The following is a 27,216-nucleotide window of genomic DNA, read 5'->3' as shown; positions in this document are numbered from 1 at the left end:
TTGATTATTTCTACTTTGTACATTTCAAAGTTAATATTTACATTTTTCACCAGAAAGTATAATGAATATTTCAGAATTACAGATCAATTGAACATTTACATTAAAATACATCAATAATAGGTCCTACCCGTCAATAGAATACAGTCAGCGGTTTGCACTCACCTGACTATCCAGCTTCTCAAGCACAACATAGCTCAGAGGATACTTTGATGCGTGCATCATATCCACCAACATAGTCTCATTCTCACTCACGTAAAAAAAATCTTTGCTAGTCTTAGACGGATCAAACTTATTTTTCCAAACACCTGCACACACAGAGAGGAGCTTTTTAGGGAATCACAAAATGCTGAAGCAAAGATTTTATAAATAAAAGCTCACGCCTGATAGAAAAACAAATGCTTCACTACAAAAAGGACTACAGGCCCATGCTGTATCTTTCATGGTCTTCACATTACTTCAGAAAGATGGCGCCAGTGACATATTGCCGAAGAGGTTAACAGTATAAAGGCGTGGTGGACGGCAGGATGTGCAGAAGGTAAGTAACTGAAATGGGTGAAAGGTGTGTGCTGTGAGCCCCCCTTCACCCTGGGGCCCATGTGTACTGAACACACTGCACCCATTATAGATAGGCTACTGTGCTGAGACAGGGGCATTTCTAGAGAGGAGGGGGGCCAGTGTGCAGTCTCCGACACGGGCCCCCTCCTCCGTCCGACGGCGCACTGAGCTGTGCGTGGCCAGAGCTGGAGTTATAGACTCTGGGCACTAGAGTGTGCCCAGAGTCTAGAATGTATGCACAGGTCACCGAGAAAATGGCCGTGGTGGCCATTTTCCCTGTACTGCGCATACGACGGGAAAATGGCCGCCGCGGCCATTTTCTAGTCGTTTTACAGTGCTGGACCCCCGCGCAGACGTGGGACTCAAGATGTCAGTAATATTATGGGTGCAGGGTGTGTGTGGTGTCGGGCCAGTGTTCCCCGCACCCATTATAGATACGCCCCTGTGATGAGACAAAGTGATCACATATTGTAGCTTGAATGTACAGTTTCTGCTCCTCTTATGTCCTAAACACTCCCTGTATTAAACCAGCACTACACACAGGTATACTAATGTGACACCATGAGATCAGGCCGGGACATTCAGTCAGGGTTGGCGGAGCCTCCTCTTTCATTCCCAGTCATATACCAGAGTTTTGATATAAAAACTGTTTTTATACATGTGCCTCCCCAGCCATTGACCTCACTGCATGAGGTATGTAACATGAGATTCAATTACACTTAGCAGATCTTCCATATTATCATATATATCTGTAATAGTACACACCTTTGCTTCCAGTACATCTGGCTGTTCAAGGATTGTATTGAGAACACCAGATTATTTAGGGTGAAACACATCTATACAGACACAATATGGAGAAAATAATAAGCAGGTGAAAGCAAAGTTTACTTTACCTTTGAAGTGTATAGCATTGAGGAGCATTAATACAACGTTTGCTGGGATGTTTGAGAGAAAGTTTGGGATCTTGCCATTTGTTGCGGCACTGACCCACTTGTTAATGGAATCCAGGTTCTGCCTCATATTTGGCCCGAGATTCACAGGCTTTGATCCATACAGCTTCTCAGACCTTTTTTTGAAGTTTTTTTTAATATGAAAATCTATGAGATGAACACAACATAATAGTAAGTAAAACAGTTTATTTATACAGCAATACTAGCACACACGCACAACAAAAAGGGAAGGGGGGGGGGAGGAAGAAAGGGAACACTCTAAAAATATTACAGTGGTGGGTGCCAGAAGAATTAATAAAAGTCAGATGTGAAGAACAGTACTTCTAAATAATTTGCAATCATTACTTAAGAAAGGGTAATCTGTATATGAAACAGAGTTGATGCAATTTACGTTGGAGTACTATTATACATTCCCAGACCCAGTAGTAGCGGAACTAGAGTGGTGAGCCCAGGTGCACGAATATGCGTTGGGCCCCCTTATGCAGTGCCCCCAATGGTAGTCCTCCCCCCCTATACAGTGCCCCCAATGGTAGTCCTCCCCCCCTTATGCAGTGCCCCCAATGGTAGTCCTTCCCCCCTATGCAGTGCCCCCAATGGTAGTCCTTCCCCCCTATGCAGTGCCCCCAATGGTAGTTCTTCCCCCCTATGCAGTGCCCCCAATGGTAGTCCTTCCCCCCTATGCAGTGCCCCCAATGGTAGTCCTCCCCCCCTATGCAGTGCCCCCAATGGTAGTCCCCCCCCAACTATGCAGTGCCCCCAGTAGTGGTTCCCACCTATGCAGTGCCCCCAGTAGTGGTTCCCACCTATGCAGTGCCCCCAGTAGTGGTTCCCACCTATGCAGTGCCCCCAGTAGTGGTTCCCACCTATGCAGTGCCACTTATACAATGCCCCTAGTAGTGCCCCCCCTAACATATATAAGAAACACACAAAAAAACACCCATATCCCCGCTCCTGCCGCCGTCAGCTTCTCTGTCCCCCCACTCTGCACAATGGGAGAGACATCATGACCTCTCTCCCATCACCCACTGCGGGAGCCGGAAGGCGGAGCTCATGAGTGAGCTCCAGCCCCACTCCCTCTATGGACGCAGCAGCCAATGAGAGAGTGTTTCTTATTGGTGGCCATAACACACACAGCCGTTGCTGCCGGCGGCGTGTTTGTTACAGTGTAGTGTGGAGCGCTCTCACTGAGATACGCATTATAATTAAATACTGTGGGGCCCGGGGGGACAGTGGCGGCGGGTGCAGCGATGCCGTTAGACGCAGGCAGCTATGGGCCCCTGCACCTCAGCGAGCCCCAATGCAAGGCACCGGCTGCACATCTCGAGAGTCAGTATTAACAGCGGTAGGCTGCTCTTGGCAAGGTGACGCGAGTTATCGGAAATCGAATGGGGCACGATAGTGGGTGCCTGACAGATGGGACATTCCACTTCCTAAGTTATGTGGACATTCAACAGTTCTCAATTTACAATGTCACGTGTACTGGGAATACCTCATGGAAGGCCTTACCACATACCAGTAATGTGCGGTCAGGTGAGGCAGGTTAGCAGAGCCTTTCCTGTCATATTTAGGTATACTCCAAAGTTTTGACTATAAAAATAAGAAAATGAAAGAAATATAAATATCTTCTTTGTATTATTCTAATCATTTTTATAGTAAAAACTCTGGAGTAAAAAGTGTATGGCGGGTGAGGCACTGCCTCCCGTGTCTACCTTTTCAACACATCCGTGATCAAAACTCACCAAATTTCCTGCTGCACCTTTGTATAATGCCTACATGAACAGTCGAAAATATAATAAATATATATATATATATATTTTCTATAGGCACTCCACCATCATAAAGAAACTTGTGGGGTGCTACCACAAAGGTCCACCATAATAAATATGGCGACCAAGCACACACAGTCCAAAGACGGGCGCACTCCAAAATATTCATGTCAATCTGATGTATCAATATACATTTATTTATGGAAATAGCAATCCACCCAGTGAATCCGCACTGATTTAAAACACTGACATTTCATAAATTTGATCAGCATATAATTTCTGATATGCTGATCAAATTTATGAAAAGTCAGTGCGGATTCACTGGGTGGATTACTATTTCCATAAATAAATGTATATTGATACATCAGATTGACGGGTGTGTGTGTGTGTGTGTGTGTGTGTGGTGAGTGGCTTTGGATTTTTGTACTAAAATTGACCAAAAAAAAAAAAGCAAAAATCACATAAATTGGTCTTTTTTTTTTTCTTCCTAGAGTATTATTAACCTCAATAACATTAATTTCCAGTCAATTTAGAACACCTCACAGCTTATAATATTGTTTTTAACATTATTGGCCAAAGGTTGCAGTGAGCTGACTGGTTACTAAGCGACAAAGCAGCGGCACAACGACACAGACACCACAGTATAAAGCACATCTATGACACATTGCCACACAGCAGTGGCAGAAATGAAAAATAGTGCACCCACCCAGTGGGGTACGGCCAGCAGAATCACAGTACTTGTTTACAAAGTGGGCTACGGCCCTAGGAGTCACAGTGCAGAATCTTATTCACATTACACCGTACATAGTGCCCCTGATTCACATTACACCATAAAGTAGTGTCTCTTATTTATATTACGACACAGTAGTGCCCCTTTTACACAATGCCCAAAGTAGTGACCCCTTTTACACAATGCTCACAGTAGTAATGCCCCTTATACAATGCCCACAGCAATAGTGTCCCTTACACAATGCCTACAGCAATAGTGTCCCTTACACAATGCCCCCAGTAGTGGTGCCCCTTATGCAGTCCACTCAGTAGTAAGGCCCCCTATGCAGTGCCCCCAGTAGTAGCAGGCCCCCTGTAGTATGCTCCTCCTGTAGTATGCCCCCCAGTAGCAGACCCCCCATAGTATGCCCCTCCAGTAGTAGGCCCCCCATAGTATGCCCCTCCAGTAGTAGACCCCCCAATAGCAGGCCCCCTGTAGTAACCCCCCCATTAGCAGGCCCCCATACACACATTTAAAAAAAGGGGGGTGGACTCGGATCCCCTATGTTCGGATTCCACAGAATCCGAACCGCTCATATCTAGTTATATACAGTCAGGTCCATAAATATTGGGACATTGACAGAATTTTCAGATTTTGGCCTCTATTCACCACCACAATGGTTTTGAAATGAAACAAACAAGATGTGCTTTAACTGCAGACTTTCAGATTTAATTTGAGGGTAATTACATCCAAATCGGGTGAACGGTGTAGGAATTACAACAGTTTCAATATGTGCCTCCCACTTTTTAAGGGGCCAAAAGTAATGGGACTATCAACTCAAAAGCTATTTCATGGACAGGTGTGGGCTATTCCCTCGTTATTTCATTATCAATTAAGCAGGTAAAAGGTCTGGAGTTGATTCTAGGTGTGACATTTGCATTTGGAATCAGTTGCTGTCAACTCTCACTATGAGATCCAAAGAGCTGTCACTATCAGTGAAGCAAGCCATCATTAGGCTGAAAAATCAAAACAAACCCATCAGAGAGATAGCAAAAACATTAGGTGTGGCCAAATCAACTGTTTGGAACATTCTTAAAAAGAAAGAACGCACCGGAGAGCTCAGCAATACCAAAAGACCCGGAAGACCATGGAAAAAAACTGTGGTGGATGACAAAATAATTATTTCCCTGGTGAAGAAAAACCCCTTCACAACAGTTGGCCAAATCAAGAACACCCTCCAGGAGGTAGATGTATATGTGTCAAAGTCAACAATCAAGAGAAGACTTCACAAGAGTGAATATAGAGGGTTCAGCACAAGATGCAAACCATTGGTGAGCCCCAAAAACAGGAAGACCAGATTAGAGTTTGCCAAACAACATCGAAAAAAGCCATTACAGTTCTGGAACAACATCCTATTGACAGATGAGACAAAGATCAACTTGTACCAGAGTGATGGGAACAGAAGAGTATGGAGAAGGAAAGGAACTGCTCATACAAAAAAAAACACCTAATTAGTGAAGCATGGTGGTGGTAGTGTCATGGCGTGGGCATGTATGGCTGCCAATGGAACTGGTTCCCTTGTATTTATTGATGATGTGACTGCTGACAAAAGCAGCAGAATGAATTCTGAAGTGTTTCAGGCAATATTATATGCTCATATTCAGTCAAATGCTTCAGAACTCATTGGACGGAGCTTCACAGTGCAGATGGACAATGACCCAAAGCATACTGCAAAAGCAACCAAAGAGTTTTTCAAGGCTAAAAAGTGGAATGTAATGCAATTGCCAAGTCAATCCCCTGACCTGAATCCGATTGAGCATGCATTTCACTTGATGAAGACAAAACTGAAGGGAAAATGCCCCAAGAACAAGCAGGAACTGAAGACATTTGCAGTAGAGGCCTGGCAGAGCATCACCAGGGATGAAACCCAGCGTCTGGTGATATCTATGCGTTCCAGACTTCAGGCTGTAATTGCCTGCAAAGGATTTGCAACAAAGTATTAAAAAGTGAAAGTTAGATTTAGGATTGTTTAGTTTGTCCCATTACTTTTGGCCCCTTAAAAAGTGTGAGGCACATATTCCTACACCGTTCACATGATTTGGATGTAATTACCCTCAAATTAAATCTGAAAGTCTGCAGTTAAATCACATCTTGTTTGTTTCATTTCAAAGCCATTGTGGTGGTGAATAGAGTACAAAATATGAAAATTCTGTCAATGTCCCAATATTTATGGACCTGACTGTATGTGTGTGTGTGTATATATATATCTATATCTATATATCTATCTCTGATACTAGCCAGTGGCTCCCCAGCCATTTACCTCACTGCGCATCACTGCACATACAACAGACAGCGCAGTGGCCAACCACGGGTGCATGATCGTGACCAGCGACATTCGGCCAGAATTGTCTGTGGCAACAGACAAGCGATACTAGCTCAAATCACATCCAATGCAGGAGGTGCCAGATTCATATCCAGCAGGTCAGTGTAGCATTCTTTAGCTTGCAGAGGATATGGGAGCAGAAGATCCACCAGAGTGCCCGTTAACACAGTCACCGGACACATTGCCTCAGCTTGTGACATCGCTAATTAAACTCTGGAGGACTGGCAACATGTAGCATGGTCCTATGAGCCACAGTTCCATTTGTTTTGGGCTGATGGTAAGGTTTAGCGCAGAACTAATGAGGCCATGGACCCCAGTTGTCAACAAGGCATTGTGCAGGCTGGTGGTGGTACCATAATGCTGTGGGGTGTGTTCAAGTGGCATGGGTTGGGTCTTCTGGTCTGCCTGAACATCACAGACCGGTAACCACTATGTTACATTTCTTGATGACCATTTGCAGCCCTTCATGTACCCCCACAACGATGGAATATTCTAGTAGGATAATGCAGCGTGTCATCAGTCCCAAGTTGTCCAGAATAGGTTCGATGAGCATACTGGAGAGATCCGTTGAATGGTGTCGCCACCGTGTTCACCCAACATGAACCCGATCAATCATGTATGGGAAATGATGGAGAGGTCCTTTCGCATCCAATAGCCTCCACCTACAAATATCAGGGAGCTATTGGAAGCATGGGCCAACATCTCTCCAGTGGTCTTTCGATCACTTGTGAAATCAATGCCTAATAGAGTTGCTGCACTTCGCCAGGCTAGAGGTGGTCCTACACGATACTAGGTACCTGTCCCATAACTTGGCACTTCAATGTATATAATCCTGTCTATCATCCCTTTAATTTGGGACAGACATGAATTACACAAACTTAATAGCTGGCTGGCACTTTCCATTTCACCTAGTTTTAATCAGCCAAAGAACCTGTGTAATTCACATGTTTCCCAAATTAAAGGGGTGAAACAGAAACTATATATATTAGGGATGTGCAGGCTCGGTATATATATATATATATATATATATATATATATATATATATATACACACACACACACACATGTATATATATATATATATATATATATATATATACACACACACATATATACATATATACACACACACACACACATATACATACACACACATATACACACACCCCAATCAAATGAAGGCACTGCTCCTTGATTTCAGTTTTTCTATTGCATAGTTCTTTTAATCTTCACCACCCAGTAAAAAACACACCATCACTGTGTATTTTATCCAGCCTTCATCAACGAATGTAGGCAGTTCGAAGCCTCTCTTGTGTGATGGCCAGTCACTAATATCACACGGTGTCAGGTGGATGGTGCCAACCCACTGCTGTAAATTTGGGGACATACAGAATCAGCACTCCTGGTCTTAGGATGCACCAAAGCTTCATCCAGCCTTTGAATGTTCCTCGAATCTTCAGTCAATCAGACTTCACATCAAATGATGGGTCAGTCTGGATATTGTTGAATTTTGTATTCACCACTTTCTTCTCTTTGCCAGTTTTGTTTTGGATCTTAAGAGACGCCTTTTTTGACAGTTTGCTGGTCGTGGTAGCAGCAATCTCCTGTGTAGAGCTGGGGCATAATTCACACTCCAACTTGCTCTTGGACTTTACACTTGAAAAATTGTCTTCCCTCTCCAAAAACTCTTCATTACTTCCTCGGTTGAACACTCTTTTCCAAGCTTGTATGATTATCCATGTCAGCTGGGCTGTGATCTAGAAACCTAAAAACAGGAGCTGCCTTGCAGAGGGACTCTAGGATAGTGGTTGCACTAAGGCAGATGTTTTAAATCATACAATCTAATAATACCAGCCACATCTGTTTATATCTGTGGCTAATTTGAAGGACCTGAATGAATACACCAAAAAGATCACTGTACATGTTGTAAATAATGATAGCGTACCAGTTCCTAGATACTACCCCCTAACGGAATCTATAAAAAGCAATGTAGCCCAAGGCTTTCATTCAAACCTTTTTGAATCCACCTAAGCAGCTTTAGTGATCTATCCCGACCCACTGGGCATGCGCAGTGCTGTTATCTTCCATACACCATGGCATACAGTAGTGCAACATGGCGTACTGTATGGCTTGGCTCCACTGGGCATGTGCCAGAAATCCCATTGCAACCCCTCCACTGGGCATGCACCAGAGATCACATTTGTAACCCCTCAGAGCTGGCTGACAGCCACCACAGCACCAACTGTGCAGACATTGACGCAAGTTTGCGCTTTAAATGCACAGTCAGTTTGTAACACAGAGAGCTCTTTCAAACAGAGCCCACTACCAGTTACTGAAGTCATGAAAACCCTATAGTGTATAGTCTGGGACAGCATCAACATTGATGCAAGTTTGCGCTTTAAACGCACAGTCAGTTTGAAATACAGAGACCTCTCTCTCAAACAGAGGGCCTGATTCAGACCCGCTCACGAGTGCTTTGCGCTCACAAGCGGGTCGATGGTGGCCTAGTGCGTATGTGCACAATGGAGCTGGCTCTGTCGTGCGCATGCGCGAGACCCGGATAGCGACTGGCAAACCGTTGCTCCAGGTCTCGTACCAAAGGGGGAGTGCTGTCGATGTTGAGTGACAGCACGCCCCCTTTGGCGTGGCTGCCCAGATGGAGGCGTTTCCATGAGAACGCCTACCATCTGGGGCCGGCCCCACTGACATCACAAGTGATGTCAGTGGGAGTGCTTTCGGCTCTGTTTGAGCCGAAAGCACTCTTGGGCTTGCGGCAATGAGACCCTACCACAAGGGTCTCATCGCAAGCCCGATAGTCATGATGGTCTTGACCATCACGACCATCATCATGGCCGCTCGCTATAGCTGTGGGTGGTCACCGACAGCTATGAGAGTGGCCAGGAGGCCATTCTGCAAAACCAGAGGGCCGGCCCTGATTCAGAGTGAGCGCTCTGTCAGAGCGTCCGGTTCTGAATCAGGCCCAGAATCCACTACAAGTTACTGAACTCATGAAATGACTATAGTGTCAAAGTCTGGAACAGAGCAGAGAGTGGCGCAAGTGTGAAAATTCAACCGCATAGTAATACAGACAACTGGGCATGCCCAGTGCAATGATCTTCCATACGCCATGGCATAGCGCTACATGGTGTATGGCTTGGCTCCACTGGGCATTTGCCACAGATCCCATTGTAACCCCTCGGAGCTGACAGCCACCACAGCGCAGACATTGACGCAAGTTTGCACTTTTTAAACGCACAGTTTGTAATGCCTTACTTTTAAACAGCCCACTACTACAGTAGTTTCACTATAGTGTCCAGAGCAGACAGAGCCCAAAAAAAACTGTATTATAAAATAAATATATATATATATATATATATATATATATATACACATATATACACACATATATACACACACACTTTTGCAGGGCTTGAACCCGGGACAATCATTGTAGCAAAGCGATCACCTAACCACTAGCCCACAAGCCAGCTACAGTATATAAAGAACAGCACATACTGTAGCGGGCTCATCCTTGGGCACTCCACTCACCCGCTGCGGTTTTTAATTAAAAGAATTGTCTTCTATTCCAGATATTATACAGTACTAGTACATACTGTATATATAGAGTACCCCACCATTAGAGCATAATTCACCCCATCTCATTGTAAGCTGTGTGTGCATCTCATTAATCTACAGTATCAGTTATAGTGTGATAACAACTTAGGCAACTACACTACTATACAGTTATGTACAATATGTGTACTGGTTTGCGTCCCGCTCTAAGAGCTTACTGTATGTACTGTATGATATAAAAAATTGTGCAAACATGCAAATACTGTACAGTGCGTGAATGAGATATCCATCCAATTTAACAGTATGGTATTCAGTACAAATTACAACAGTGGAGCACTAGCCACCCAGCGGGTAAGCGCCGTATTACATGCCGTAGTGTATCCTTAGTTGAAGAATACCACGGTACGCTACAAGTCCAGTCATCATGTAACGTTCCATGGCGTGACACAGAGCCCTGAACGGAGCGCCATGCACAAACAACTAGCTGGGCACATCTGTATCTTCAGATTTGCATGTCTATATACATGTTTAGGTCACATACATAGATATATATATGTACATTCAGAGTTTCTGACATGCCCTGATGCAATGTTATGATCTTTACTGTTGTAACTTGCATTACTTCACTGGTTACCACTTGCTACCTTTTTCCGGTTTCCTTCTTTTATATCCCCTTCCCTAAACCTACAAGAGGTTGTAAAATTAAACTTTTTAAAAGTCAGACATCCAAGGCTCAAATTCCATGGGAAACTGATCTCCAGGAATCTCTCGTCCCAGCAATGGGAATCTATTTACCTAGCTGCTCACAGGTTGTCAAAATGTTCCCAACCACTCAGAGTTGCAATATAAGATGCTCCATGGTTCATACTGCACTCTTGTTCGGTTACACATTACGTGGCCAGCTCTGACAAAATATTGCTGGCAGTAATGTACAATTGCGGGAAACTTATTTCAAATTTTTTGGGGGTGCCCTCAGGTCTTGTGGCGAGATGTATTGATTTGGCATTCAGTCGCCCCCTCCTTGGCCCTAGCCCATGTCTACCATCCAGGTCTAGCTAAAAATGACTGCTATATATTGGGACACATTCTAATTGCAACCAAAATGGCTATGGGGCAATTTTTGAGAAATCCTGCCCCACCTTCTTTCTAAAAGGTCATTCGTAAGGCTCAATTTGCCTTACTGATGGAAACTGTTGATAATCCATTTTCTGTGCCTGCTTCCTCACCACTAATGCTATGGTTTAGATGCCATGAACATGCAACCAACAGGGAGGGTGCGGAATTTCTGCTTAGCGACGCACCTCTGTCAGAAATGGTTCATCATGCCGAGAGCCCCTATTTCGAGTTCTGTTGTACCAGTTTTTGATGCTGTTTGTTTTGCTTCTCACTGTATTTTATATGCTACTGTATACTTATTGTTTTGTCATCACAAAAATCTGTAGATATGGTCTGTGGTACACTAACCCCCTTCTCTATTCCTTTTCTGCTGTACCTTCCATTTTGTTTGTTTTTTTGTTCTTTGAAAAATTCTATAAAAACTATTAATGCAAAAAAAATATATATATATATTCTTCCCTAATAAAGGTAAATCAAACACTACTACTACAGGACTGTCCCCATCGCTCCATTTCCTTCCTCAGGGCTGTTACTGTAGTTGTGGGCAACGTTCATTTGGCAGACCTTCCTACATATGAAGTGTACCATTGCGGAACAGTATTTAGTTATTTTAGAAACTCATTTCATATCAGCATTTTTCAGAATAGAAGAAGATCTGCTATAAGCAATGCAGAGTTATATAAACCTAACTCAGTCTCCAAGTACTACACGCACCTTTCTTGACATACATGCGAGCAGCTATGCTCAGGGCTGTCTGCGTAAGCCGCTTTGTGACTTTATGCAACTTCTCGTGCAGACATTGCAGTGATTCCACATGAAGTGTCTCCAGCAACTTCTTTTCCGTTTCATTCTCTGCACCTGAATATTGAATACAGGGATCAGTTCAGATTTCACATCCCAGACTCCATACAAGATGGTATACAAAAGAAAAAAAAAAAAAAATGCACACTATATAAACATCCTTCCCTGACATGGTTAAGGGTGAATTACAACCACAAGTTCTCAAGTGTTGGGTCTATAATGGGGGCAGGGTGTGCAGTACACTTTCTCACATGAGTCCAAGGACCCACACTGCAAACCCTGAACCCATGTTTAATACTAGCCTCTCCAGAGTTGCACATCATCAACACTGCACAAGCCACCAGGAACATACGCGGATACCATGTTCATGGAGACCTGCGCATGTGCAATAGCCTCTGGAGGACAGTGCCAGAGTTTACTCACCTGCGCCAGACGATAGAGAGGAGCAGACCCACACAGAGAGAGACTTTACACAGGTCCCCTCCTCTCTTAATTCGCCCTTGATGCCAACTGAATATTGTAACCTATTTCATTAGAAATATGCTGAATTTTGATTGCACTTAAAACTTCTGTAAAGGAAAAGTGGAGATGTTGCCAATAGCAACCAGTATCTAGCGATTATTTATTATAGTACGTTTTAGAGAAGGACAGCTAGAATTCGATTGGTTGCTATGAGCAATACCCTCTACTTTTCATTTTTAAATGATTTAGTAAGTCTACCCCATACAATTTTGTGGCCATGCTCTTCTGTAGCATGTTATATCTGAAGAGCGTCTAGTCTCCCATTAAATTGCTTTTTTGCAGTAACAACTCGCTCTAGCCTAAACCTGTTGGTTAGAATAATGCCAGCTGCTTAATCTATATAATAAAATTGTATACTGATTAAAACTCACACTTGGTATGACCTCTGACCCCTCCCACCAGTGTCAGTGATGTCACTTCCAGAAAGTCCCAACATTACACACATCTACAGTTTCTAAACACATGTTATTTCCAATACTTACTCATCACATACCACCTCAGGATGAATACACAGACATTGCTGAAAAACCAACAAAAATGTGTAACAGTATAAGAAAAAAAAAAAAAAAAAAACTGGCATGCAGGAAAAGAGAAAAATAAAACCAAACACACACACTATAGTGGAGAAACGGAGAGGACACCCCTAAAGTACAACAGTAAAAAGGTAAGAAAAGATAATGCTAGAAAATTCAAGTGGTAATAAAAAAAATGCCATCATGTTTCACACACGTTCATGTCTGCTCCAACCTCAGAGTTATTATAAAAAAAAAAAAAAACATAAAATGTAACTAGGGCCCCAAAATTTCAGACAGGTTTACAAACACTTCAGTACTATTAGATAAGAAGGGTTAATTCCAATTATACTACCATGTTTATACTCAGCACAGACTGTGCAATGGTTAGCATTACTGCCTCACAGCACTGAGGTTGTGGGCTCGTGTGTGTGTCAGCATGTGGTAGGCGATATAGATTGTAAGCTAAACTGGGGCAGAGACTGATGTGAATGGACAAATATTCTCTGTAAAGCGCTGCAGAATATGTGTGCGCTATATAAATAACTGGTAATAAATAAATGTTTGCAATATGTCACTGCTCAGCCCAACCTTGCTTTTCAGAGACTGATTGATCCAGTGGGCAAGTTGGGCAGGAAGCCAGAAGAGTAATCATTCGGACAACTGTTTATCACAGTACAGTAGCTGTCCCGCATTAAGGGGCCTATGTATCAAAGCTTGATGATAGATAAAATTGTGAGAGAATAAAGTATTAACCAATCAGCTCCTAACTATCATTTTTGAAACACAGCTTGCAAATTGTAAGTTAGAAGCTGATTGGTTAGTGCTTTATCGCTCACAATTTTCTCTCTCCAGTCTTTGATTAATACTCCCCTAAGAATGGTAAATTGGCCCAATATTAAGGGGAGATGTATCAAGCAGTGATAAGAGTGGAGAAGTTGACCATTGCAACCAGTCAGGTTCTACCTTTAATTTTATAGAATGCACTCTTTACACGGCTTGCTACATCTTCCCCCAAGTCTCATAACTGCCAATAGAGTCAATAAGGATCATCAGGTTTGGCAATCTGATGACTAACCTCTTATCAACGCTTTTCGTGGCAATAAGAAATTAATGATCGCCTGGCTCCTAGTAGTAGCTACTGGCCATGTGCCAATACCGATGCATGTGCACTAGCGGCGGGGAGCACCGCATGCGCATTTTCACCGGCTTCCAAAAGGGCTGCATTGTCTGCAGCCCCTAGGAGCCGGGTAGGGCTGGCTGGAAGACAAACTCTGCAATACTAGCCCGGACTGGCAGTCCAAGGGGGAGGAGACACCTCCCCCTGAGACTGCCTGTTGTGTATCTGCCTGGCAGATGGTGCTTCCAGTAGGAAGCCACTGCCAGTCACAGTGTAGAGTGCAGTCAGGGACTGCAAGGACTACACTAAGGTGGAGGATTTTACTGGGGGCCTGCAGCCTCACAGCCCCTCCGCCACTGCCTGGATATATTCAAAATAAATAAACCTGGGGGGGGCCAGGGGCCCTTTCCTGAGGTATGCTAGATGCGATCACTTCACTTCTCATTCGGGAGCCGGGCGCACTACTGCTCATGTGCCATCTACTGTCGCACTTCATGTAACCATTTGCAGTTCACCTGCATACACAAAAATATAATCTATATCCATTTACCATAAAAGCAGCCTCCATAGAAACCTGCTACTGGGTGCGAAAAAGGGGGGTGGCAGCAGATATCTGTACATTCAGGGGATATTTGCAGGTAGTCACAAGTATTAATTGATAAAAAGGCCCTATAGGGGCTTATGTAATTGGGTGCGAGCTTTTGCCCCTGCGGGAATACATGCTTGTGTTCCAGTCTTTTTAAAGTGGCAATCATTTTAAAAAGGCAAAACCAAGCTGGTTTTGCATTTAAAAAGATTGCTGCTTTACAAATACGGGAACACACGGACGCATGTATTCCTGCAGAGGCACAAGCTCGCACCCAATTACATAAGCACCAATGTCTTGATGATTACATTGGCATACACTATGGGCTGGTGCGAATTATTTTCATAAAGCTTGATATTAAACTAGAAGAAAATCTTGCAGACTTGCTGTCCCAAGTAGCACAACAATACAAATGACTGCACCAGTCACAGATATTGTAGAACATAATTATCTAGCATCAGGCTGGTTTCTGAGATGCTCTTTGCTATTACATAAACCTACATTTCTGTGTGACTTTCTACCTGGCACAAACAAACCACAAATACTGTAACTGGATGGTTTCATCCTAAAGTAATTTTCCTAAAAATATTTTGCTACATGTAGCAGAGGAATAAATGACAGCTTAATGGGGGATGTTCAATTGTTTTAGTGCAGGTGCAGCTCCCGCAGCGCTTCCAATTGTTGCTGCAGACGGGCACGAATGCCATGGGCCCACATATTTCTGGCAGCACCAGTCTAAGATGGCAAGTAGAAATAGTTGAAAAGTCCATGTTTTGGGTGCCCAGACAGTCTGGGCTCTCACTTAGATTTTACGTGGCTAAACCTGGTGCATTTGGATGCGCCATGCGTGAAAATGTAAAATGCGCTTCCACTGGCACAAAACAGTTGAATATCGCCCTGTCTAAAGTGATGGGAAATCGCTGTGCAAAAACAATTTATTGGCCTTCTATGTGAGCAAACTATTCAGTTAAAGACCTTTTACCTAACGTCAATTGTAAGAGCCCAAGAGCAATGCTCAAAGGCGACACAACTATATTTGGGGTGTTAGACTCCAGGTGGACTTGTTTCAGGAGGTCCTTGCTAAACCCCATCATTGCCATTGACAATTCTTGCATTTCTGCATGGGATACGTCTCCACCGCAGTCACTCTCAGACGATGAGGAGGCGTCTTTGTCATCTTGAAACTCTTCAGCAGAGTGTTCTTTATGCTCAGGAGTCTCAGTACTTTGTATCGGTGTTGAGGTGGATGGAGTAGTTTTCGCTAACTCGGTTGATGCCCAAGGATTGAAATCTAACCAACTGTCAGAGGTAGAGTCTACGGTGTCTGCGGGGGCTGTTGTCCTGGGAGTAGTGGTAGCAATAGGGGTCGTACTTCCACGCAACTCTTTCAAATTCACTTCCTGCAAAAAAACAAAAATATATAAACTATATCCATCTACCACGGTATAAGTGCAGTTTGATCAACAGGTGAATGAAGATATATTTTATAGCAATATTGTTTTGTTCTGTATTGGTAAAGTCAGACACGGCAGTGATGTTCTCATCCATATATTTAACAAACTTTCGTGTGGACTAAATATATCCTTTAGTTCTGTATATAGTGTCTTATTATTTTGCACCCATTACAGTTCCTTACCCATGATTCCGGCAATTCCTTAAGAAATGCCGCATCATACTTTCAAAGATGATGGTGGCCATGTCTGCTGACTTCTGTACATGTGCAGCACTGGCGCCGTATTTCAAAGGGTTGGGGGCCCATGGAAAGTTTGCACATGGGCCCCCCTCCTGTCTTAAACCACCTCTGAGCACAATGGTTGATAAAACCATTTATTGATATGTAGAAGAATTAAAATACAAACATTGATTAAAATCACCAAATGACATGACACCATGAGTGGTACTGTGCATTTAGCCCAAAAAATACGGAACACACTGGTACAGGAGGACAACATTCTCATGCGAGTTCCTGTTACCTTCCACCTCATGCACCATCTTTGGGGAATGTCTGGACACAGTCTAATGAACATGCTTCCTAAAACAGTACTAAAAAAAAAAAAAAAAAAAAAAGATTTGTGAAGAAACTATTTGTGACCTCACTTTCACCTAAACTACCTTGCACCCCCTCCTATGTGCTCATTTACCATGGTTTACTGACATCATTTTCCCTTAATCAAATATGCTCTTAGTTATTATCACCTACTCCATCTGCCACCACATCTCTTTATTTGCTTTGCCCCATTCTGGCAGACTCAGTAACTTTTAACCAATTCATCTAGGTTGGAAGAAGTGGGCTCCGGCACTGCCTCCTATCCAGTGTCCTGTAAGGAAAGCTGACTCGGCGGTCACTAAGACCTGCCGGAGCTCAGCCAGACAGGCCTGACCACCGACATGCGCTATTGCGGATGTGCGGAGTCTCCACACGTCTTTCCTCCCTGTTGTTCCAGGAGAGTGAACGGACCCAGGATACACACAGCTGCAGAGCCATACAGAGCCCACACTGGATACTACATCACCACCACTATAGTGGGAGTCAATAGTGCTACTATCCGTCCGTGTATTTCCCGCTATCACTACAGTGCCCAGCAACCCCATAAGCATGGTTACATCCATTATGCTATTTGCTTTTCTACCAGCTTCAATAAATCAAAGGACTGGTTTGTCTGTACCATGCGTGAACTGACCGCCACCAGCATAATCAACTAAGTTACATATTCAATGTCACATGTACCCTGGTATAGCAACTTGTCTGGAGGAAACTGATGTGCTGGGTACATTAGTCCTCCAGACAAATTGCTATGCATGGCTAAGGTACATGTGGCATTGAATATGTAACTCAGTTCACGCATGGTACAGATTAACCAGTCCTTCAATTTACTGAAGCAGGTACTACGCTGACAGGTCATAGGCTCAGTGCACAGATCTCCAGACTTGTATACTCTGCCAATAGGATATAAGACCAGAGAACTGTCACACATTACTATGCTAATAATCTACTCTCATCCCCCAAACAACATTTGTTCTTTTTCACCACCACTCCATGAGCACATTACTTTGCCCTCCTCCTAGTTATCTCCACCTTCCCTCTCTCTACCATCTAAACTCTACCCTTCTTTATTACTTCCCTTGCTTCAATCTTCAAATGCTCTGCTCCCTGCACACTCACGCATCTCACGTCTAGCCCACACTATCTGGTACTACTCGCTCACCCATATATCTTGTTCCAGTTTCCCATCCACCTTCTCCTCCTAGTAGCTGGTGACATTTCTCCCATCACAGAATCACTCTAGTTCCTTCTTCCTCCACAACTGTTCCCATTCACAATGTTCCTTTAACCCAGCCACATTTTCATTTCCACTTTTCACCTCCCTGCATCATATTATGACCTATTCTTTTTTCATTGAGGGGGACATGTACTAAGCCTTGCAGAGCGCTAAAGTACCAACCAATCAGCTCCTGTCACATTACAGGCTGAGTTTAAAAAATTACAGGAGCTGATTGGTTGGTACTTTATCACTCTCCAAGACTTAGTACATCTCCCTATCAGTCTCCTTGCAATTGCTCAAAAACGCTCTTCTGACTGCTTCCTACTGTTTCCTGGTTGCAACTTCCATGTCATCCCCCTGAACTCTCCCTTTTCTCCTTTGAAATCCATTTAAATAAGTCTCTTCTCTCACCTCCATTTCCAAATTCTATCGCTCCCCAGGTCCAATGTACCAATGCCTGAGAACTTCTGCTCCTGGTTTTGTTACTTTCATTCTACTAACTTACCCACTTTTATTCTAAAAGTTTCAACATCCCCATCAACAACCCTTCTGGAACTGCTATCTTTAACCTCCTCAAGTTTACTTCCTACGGTGATTCCTCCAAGTGCACATTATCTCCCATATGTCACGATGGACAATACCTGTACATAATTTTTCTTACGTCTATGAGCCTCGTTCACAGATGTACGCAAGCCCTATGGTTTGCATACATCTCCGATGTTAGAAGATCAGTGCATGCGTAGGATCTATACTTCAGGCTGACTCAGATGGGCTATTACTGCAGCCATTGCCATCAGCGGTGATCCGATGCTGCGTCTTAGCAGGCATCACTCAGATACCAGAAGGAGGAGTCTATTTCCTACAGATGCTTCCTGCGTTCAAAGACACAGCAGCGATGTGTTATGCATCCAACTATGAATCACCCCTTCTGTACCATCTCCAGCTTCCTGCTCTCTGACCACAATAATATTTCCTCCTACACTAGTTTGTTTCCTGCACCCAAATCCATACACTTACACACGAACACCTAATATGGCATTGATCTAATCCTCTTCCCTGCCTCACTTGAGCCATTGCTACATCCTATGACTACCCTGTAGTGGCCGAATGCTGCAGGCAAAGAGACCCCCCCTGCCGCGCACAGTGACCGCTGATCACAAGGAGCCGCCAGCACCTCCGGCGAGCGGCACCCTCGCCTTGTGACCGCAGCACTTCCGGCACCAAGCCCTCTCACCCTCGCCCAACACTTGGTGACCTCAGCCGCAGGAACCACGAGGAGCCATTCAACACCGCCAGCAGACGGCATCCCACATCCGGACATCCACCCTCGGCGCGCATCCCACATCACGGAGCCGCCAGACCGTCGCAGTCAGCTTACCCAGCCCGGGTCCAGTCACCACGCTGACTCAGTCTGCGACACCTCCTAGTCTGCCAGCACAAACAAGATCGCCGGTGTCAGCAGCACGAGGCACAGCCGCACCAGGAGCCGCAGCACACAAAGAATGGCCAGCTGATCTGGCGCTACACACCACTAGAGACTGCCGATCACCATTCCCATATCGCAACGCCTACCAAGGCACCTACCAGTAGGTAAGTTGTACTTTTTGCGGGACGCCGCCACACCATCCACCCCTAACAGCCTTCCACCATTACTTTGCCGGGCGATAAGACTGTTGACCAAAGGTCCAGCAGGGACAACGTGCTGGTCCAGAACTGCACGGTAAGGAGCCCCCTAAAAGGGTCCACCCACCTTCCCCCCCGTGCATCCATCCTGCTCTACCCCCCACTGCCCCTGGGTAATTTGTCCTCAAGCAGCATTGTGCCTACTTAATAAAACCTTTGACCCAACACTACCATCTAAGTCTCTCTGTCAAACAGTTTACTCTTACCTATGCACACTATACACCGCCCCATCTAATCAAGAGCGCGCCTTACCCATATTCTACCAGTCTTTAACCAAGGTAGGAACAGGTACTCCTACCATAGGCGCAGCACTCTCATACTCCCAACCTCCATACCTCCAGAGACATGCACATTCCCTCTCCCTACCTCTCTCCCCCCCCTCCCCAATCCACCCCCACAGTTATACCAGTGAGAGCGGTTCACCTTCCTTCATCCGAAACCTATTTTAGATCCCTAATTTCTACCCAGTCGACTAACAGCTGCCACTATACCACACTCAATTTCCTTCACTGTCCACCATACTCCCCTCACTGCTCATATCTTTACCTCCTATTTCGAACCATAAACCTCAAAACCATCGGTCAAGAAATTGCTCACCATATTCATTGGTCTACCTTTTCCTCTGCTCACTTCTTTCTCTCATACTATGGAAGACAAGGTAGTCACACTCTTCTTCAACCTCAACCTGCCAAGTCAATCCCATCCACTCCCAACTCTTCCACCAATCTCACCTGTTCAACCTGTCTTTCTCCACCGGCACTTTTCAAACATGAGCTCAGCTCTCCTTCCTCCAAGGACCATCTCTACCTCTCTTCTGCTTGCAAACTACTTGAGCAACTGATAAAACCACCAATATTTATCCATGCTCTTCTTGACCCTTTGCCATCAGCATTCTGTCCACTATACTCCACAGGGAGTGCCTTATTGAAAGTAGAAAATGTCAACTTTAGTTAAGTCAACCAACCACTTCACAGCAGTTCTCTCCAGATTCAGCTCCTACCTTTCTAACCACCACTCACTGAGGGTCTCGAATGACAAATGATCCCCTTCCCTTGTTATTACTTAATGCTCCGTTCTAACCTACTGTTTTTTCATTATACCTCTTCTGTCAAGAAACCAATATGTTTCCTTTGGCCTCTTAGACCATCTACAATATGCAGACAAAACACAAATTGAATCCTATGGCAAATATTTGTCTTTGATCCCAAATTTTAAACTGACTGTGCCATTTCCATCTCAATGTCCCAAAGTGTTCAAAATAGTGTACACCCACCCCCCTTTTCTACTGTCTCTACAATGTTACAATTTCCTCTGTTTCCATGCACATCTCCAGTACTTCAGTGGTCTTTTGTCTGCCTTTGAAATATTACCATAGTACGCCCTCTCTCATTTAATTTAAGATGTTATCAAAAGGGTTAATCCATTCATTATCGTGACCACTGCAATCTCCAACTATATGGCAATTCCCCTCTACAATCCATTATAAATGTCACAGCTTTGCACGTGCGGAACCACTCTGCAAATTGCTAAACTGTCTCAATGTTTCCTCCAGAATTCCATTAAAACTTCCCTTATTGACTCTTACTAAATCTCTGACCTCACCAAAAGACATACCCCCTCTGGTCCTCTCCAATCTGCCTCTCCCGTAGGGGACAGCTTAATATCGGCAAGTATATACCTACTTCTACAGACCTTAGATACAAATACACTTACAGTAACCTGTTGCCAAAATTCACAACATTGCAAAACATCTCATGGCAATTCACCAATATAAGCAGTCTATTCTACTCAACAATATAATGCAAGCCATTACACCTAGAACAACAAAGTTACTTTTTACAGACCACTATAGTGACAGATAGCATGAAGGAGTCTTGCATGGTCTGAGGAAAATTACACACTCACTGCAATTCTGGGTTCACATGAGCATTATCCACATCAAACAGGATAGTAAGCAAGAATGGTGTAAAAAAAAGATTTATGCTGTGTGGCCTACTTAATTCAGACAATTATCGATTAAATGCATTTATCTTATGGGAACAGAGGAACATAGAACCTGATTCAGACCTGCTCACTAGATGTGTACGCTCGCACTTACCGTATGCAAATCCGGCCAACCAACAGCAAGGCAGTCGATCGCACGGCAAGGCATTAGCACGCCCACTATGTCTTGGCGAGAGATCGCTTTGTGTATGCAGATGCCCACCAGCCTGTCTTAAGACGCCCACTTGCGCACGTCATCTCCAGGAAGTGTATGCAACCATCGGTATATCAGGTACCATTGGAAGCGATCACAGCACTTGAGATCGACTATACCCTACCGCGAGCACTGCGAGCACTTCAGTGTGAAATACAACCAGATGACGTGTACTATGACGCTGCCTGTTAATCATGCACGCCTCTGAAACGGCGTTGAGACTCTCAGGCAGGCTTGCGTTCGCACCTCCACTCCCCCGTTTTGAATTACCAACCCCTGTTACCACCCACAAACGGCTTCTCCTGTCACTCACTCTGCTGGGCTGTCTATGTGCAGCGAGCTATCACTTCCAGATCTATCGCACTAGTTTGCAGACTGCGATGCATGCACAGAATGCAAAAATCGCCCAGCTACGAGCGAGCGCATCCTAGCGAGCGGGTCTGAATCAGGTCCATAGTTCTTCCCTAAAGGCTGTACAACCCCAACATGATTCAAATGCAGTTCATTGCTTTCTATAGGGACTGGCTGGAAATGTTTAGGAGAGGAGTGCCTCATAGGGTTTCACTCCATTAGATGTGAGTGGCTAACCAGTCTGCATCCATGTGACTTTGTACCGTTACCTAGACAGGCTAAAGGTGCCCATCCACTAGCAGACCTCAAAACGACTGCACGATTAAGACATTGTAATCGTGCAGTCGTTTGTCAGTCTGATCAGCAGTCATTCAGTGCAGGCTCATCATCTGCAAACATGCTTAACATGACATTAGGGTCAGGTTGAGCAGCATGTTTGGAAGATGATAGATGTCTAAACGACCAGCAGGCACGCGCATCGCTGGCTATTTTAGATATTTTTTAAACAATCTGCAAACGATTTTCAAACGATATCGTTATCGCTCAATTAAATAGTCTAGTGGATGGGCACCTTTACACTCCTTTTCTGGGTTGATTTACTGGGGTGATCTAACCAAAATATACTTATATGGCTAGTACAGGTTGAGTCTCCCATATCCGAATATTCCGAAATACGGAATGTTTTTAGCATGACTGAGATAGTGAAACTTTTGATTTTTGATGGTTCAATGTACACAAACTTTATTAAGACACACAATTATTAAAAATAAAGTATAAAATGACCTATAGGCTGTGTGTATAAGGTGTATATGAAACAAATAAATTTCATGTATATACACAAACTTTGTTTGAGATACAAAATGATTGAAAATATTGTATAAAATGACCTGCAGGCTGTGTGTATAAGGTGTATATAACACATAGATGCGTTCTGTGTTTAGATTTGGGCCCTGTTCCTAAGACATTTCAATATGGTATGCAATTATTCCAAACTACGGAATATTCCGATATCCAAAATACCCTTGGTCCCAAACATTTTGGATATAGGAGACTCAACCTGTAATGCATACTTGTCACACAGTAGTTATTAATGATGCCGAGATGCCAATGCCAGTAATGCACAGCTGCCAAGTGACAGATGTAGGTTTTACAAAATGGGTCCATGGAAATGTCCCTATTTTTTAGTACAGGTTGAGTCTCCCATATCCAAAATGCTTGGGACCAAGAGTATTTTGGATAACGGAATATTCCATATTTTGGAATAATTGCATTCCATAATGAAATATCTATGGAATAGAACCCAAATATACAGACAGAATGCATTTATGTATTATATACACCTTTTACACACAGCCTGCAGGTCATTTTATACAATATTTTCAATTATTATGTGGCTCAAACTAAATTTGTGTACAGAAATGAAATTAATTTATGTTTCATATACACACAGCCTGAAGGTAATTTTATACAATATTTTTAATAATTTGTGCCTTAGACAAAGTTTGTGTACATTGAACCATCAAAAATCAAAGGTTTCATTATCTCAATCATTCCAAAAAAATTCTGTATTTCGGAATATTTGGATATGGGAGACTCAACCTGTACTAACTAATTACACAAAATGTATCTTTTATGTCTGTTACAATGCTTATTTTTATTTCATATTTTTGTAAAGAGGCATATTTAAAATGCAAATATCATGTTCACAGAAGTAAATGTGACCTGATGGGAAATGTTAGACGAAGTTGCCGCTGGTTTCTTCTACCACGTTCCCTGCCGGGGGCTTATACGGCATGAAGCTCATTTAGCGTCTTACTAAGCATGCGCTAAAGCGATGCCATCTCAGGTATTTCAGCATTAATAGAGAACATTTTTTTTTTTTTTGCAGTTAATTTGGTATATTTGCTTACAAATCCAGCCTAAGCTGGCCTCTCTGGTATCAGTGCCCTTTAGTCTCTGGCGTTTCAGTACATTTTCTGGGAAACATGCAAATATTTGCATTCATCTTGAAGCCTACATAGAACCAACTTTACTCTCAGATTATCATTACCCAAATCAATGACTTGCAATACAAGCAAAGAAAGGACTTTTGTCCAAGTTAACAAATCAGTGAAGATACAATTTGGTCGAATACACAAATAATTAAAAAATAAATAAATAATAAAATCCCCAGCATAGTACACAGTATATCAAGAGAAAATCAGATCTATTTTTTGTGTGTTGATGAAAAGCTATTCAATTTTTTTTCCAAAAGGTATATTGTTTACAATTCTATTCCTCAAGTACTCCCAACAGGTCATGTTTTCCTGGATATCATTTAATCATGCACAGGTAAGTTAATGTATTTTGCAGAGTCATTAATTATCCTACCTGTTTCCACAGACAAAAATCCTGCAAACATGGCATGTTAGTTACTTGTGGATTGGAGTCAAATAAAAAAATAAAAAAAAAAAAAAAGGGGAGCGCTCATATACTGTATTTGTCCTTCAATACATTTCCATTTATTATGGTTGGTAAAACCTTGCTTATATCTTGGTCAATTTTCAGTGGGGCACAAGCAAAATATACAATTTTTTCCTACCAAATATCCCACAGTGATCGCATGCGAGACTGGATCTTAGCCAAAGACTTATTTTATAAACATTAGTTTAGGGAAAAAAAAAAATACTGTAGAATATAATTGGTTTGCTGTATTACCTTTACATTGTGCGTCAGTTTTAATAAAAAAATAAGAATACTTACAGCTGATGAACAGCATACTCCAGCCAAGACAATGATGCATAACACCACTGTATCCATTCTGCAGAAAGTAGAAATTTAATGTTATATTATGAATGCAGCAGAGAATAAACACAACTATAGATAACCTTTGTGGCACCATATAAAATAATAATTTGAATTCATATCTTATTGGGGCAAATTCAATTCAGTGCGATGTTGAATAGCCGCAGGAGGGAGCTCCCGCAGCTAATCAATACACAGCACTGTTTGGGCGGCTAAAGGATTTCTTCTGACACCCCCTGGGGATGCAAGGAGGAATCCGACAAAAGTGCCGGGCGCGCAGCTGTTTGCCAGCTTAGTGCGGCGCTAACAGTCGTGCGCCCGGCACTTTAGTTGGAGAATGCCGGATACCGTGCCTTAACACCTAGTTTAAGTCACGAGAATCGGCATTCTCAGACATACCTGCTTCCCGACCAGACAGCGTTGAATTGAAAAGCTGCGGGAGTTCCCTCCCGTGGCTATTCAACATTGCACTGATTTGAATTCGGCCCATTGACTCATAGCAAAATATTATATAATACAATTCTCACAGCCCCTATGGTTCTCAAACTCGGTCCTCAGTACCCCACACAGATCACCCAGCGGGTGCACAGGTGTATTCCTAAAGGCCCCCATACATCAGAGATTGATTGCAGCAATCGTGCAATATGCAATCGATTGTGTATAAAAAGCTTTCCCTTTTTCAAATCGATTGCAGAATTGCCACAATCGATTGAAAAAGGAAAATATTTTTATACACAATCGATTGCATATTGCATGATTGCTGCAATCAATCTCTGATGTATGGGGGCCTTTACTCACCGACACATTTTATAAAAACAATCTACAGGTGAAGCTAATTATTTTACTTGTTATTCTGTGAGAAGACCTGGAAAACATGCACTGTTTGGGGTCCTGAGGACAGAGTTTGAGAACCTGTGCCCTATGATTATGGCTGACCCCAACAGTCCAGGTTTTAAGAATATCTATGCTTGTGCACAGGTCTAATCAAGCTGACTGAGACACTATTTAAATCACCTGCGCTTAAGTATGGATATCCTTAAAATCTGGAGTATTAGGGTCAGCAATAAGCATAGGGGTGTATTACAGGTTGAGTCTCCCATATCCAAATATTCCAAAATATGGATTTTTTTGGCATAACTGAGATAATGAAACCTTTGATTGTAGATGGTTCAATGTACAAAAATTTTGTCTAAGGCACAAATTATTGAAAATATTGTAGAAAATTACCTGCAGGCTGTGTGTATAAGGTGTATATAAAACATAAATGCATTCTGTGTGTATATTTGGGTCCCATTCCCAAGATATTTCATTATTAAATGCAAATATTCCAAAATACGGAATATTCCATTATCCAAAATACCCCTGATCCCAAGCATTTTGGATATTGGAGACTCAACCTGTATAATATGTTTCTATAATAAATCAATAAGACTAATAATAATAATAATAACCAATAATAGTCCCAAGTGGAAGGGATCATCAGTCCCTAGAAAATGGCATTAACAGCAAAGAAACAACAGCAGATCCTCCAACATGACCCGTTCCATTAGGTACACAATGCTCTACTCCTGGACTCCTTTCTTAATTGATGATTGCAGCCACCTGTGCTGAAACACCTGTCTCATCTATTACCTAGCTCAGCACAGGTGGCTGCAATCATACATTAGATGGGAAGTCCAGGAGCAGAGGGTTTTGTACCGGGTGGAAGGGGTCATGTTGGAGGGTAGGCAACAGTTACAGTACGCCCATATAATTACAGGTTAGTCTGGTTTCATTTATCTAACACAATATAAAATAGTTTAGAGGAGAGAAAAATAGAACAGTTTTAACAGAGTAACTTTTCATTGGGACAGAATGAAACTCCCAAATGACCCACCACCCACCTGCCTCTGATGTCCTGCGGTGTCTGCAGAATCATTCACAGGAAAAGGATGAACTGAGGGCTCTCTGGACTTAAACGCAAGCTCAGCCCATTCATGAGGTCACTGGATGAGGCTTCCACTATTTCCACATCCACTATTTAAGGACTTCAACAAATATTGAGCTCTGCAATCAGCTAAGCACCCATCAGTACAGACACACAGTGCTACAGCACAGCTTGTCTTGTATGAGCACAGACCGAATCAGGAGAAAGTGCTTTGACACATCTGCAGAATCCTATTAATCACTACTTTTCTTACAGGTGCTCAATCTGTGGCTGTTATGTCTGCTAGGGATCGCTAGCAGACATAACATTTAATGTATTTTGGCTGAAATCTATTTTTAAATGTCTTGTTTATTTATTGTTCAATTATTCATCTATTATTGTGCTTCCTGATAAGTTGTGGTAGCATTGAAGTGTATAT

General features: G+C 43.1%; 1 protein-coding gene across 2 annotated transcripts in view; it reads right to left on the bottom strand.

Annotated features, from left to right (window-relative positions):
- Positions 1–26,978, bottom strand: part of SERPINF2 (serpin family F member 2) — a 51,546-nt gene extending 24,568 nt beyond the window's left edge. Inside the window, exons 1-6 of one of the 2 annotated variants that reach the window (XM_088453853.1) lie at positions 26,755–26,978; positions 24,830–24,887; positions 15,576–15,993; positions 11,767–11,910; positions 1,449–1,652; positions 163–305 (exon numbers count right to left, since the gene is read on the bottom strand). In XM_088453853.1, coding sequence (XP_088309979.1) covers positions 163–305; positions 1,449–1,652; positions 11,767–11,910; positions 15,576–15,993; positions 24,830–24,887; positions 26,755–26,789 — 1,002 coding nt within the window. In that variant the 5' untranslated portion in view covers positions 26,790–26,978. Of the gene's footprint in view, positions 1–162; positions 306–1,448; positions 1,653–11,766; positions 11,911–15,575; positions 15,994–24,829; positions 24,888–26,322; positions 26,457–26,754 lie in introns of those variants that run through there. The other variant, XM_088453854.1, reaches the window with a different exon arrangement.
- Positions 26,979–27,216: the final 238 nt, after the last annotated feature.

This window comes from Taudactylus pleione, unplaced genomic scaffold (genome assembly GCF_031769625.1).
Source record: "Taudactylus pleione unplaced genomic scaffold, aTauple2 ptg000040l, whole genome shotgun sequence".
In the NCBI taxonomy this organism is placed as follows: Eukaryota; Metazoa; Chordata; class Amphibia; order Anura; family Myobatrachidae; genus Taudactylus; species Taudactylus pleione.
This window is presented reverse-complemented; position numbering and strand designations above follow the sequence as displayed.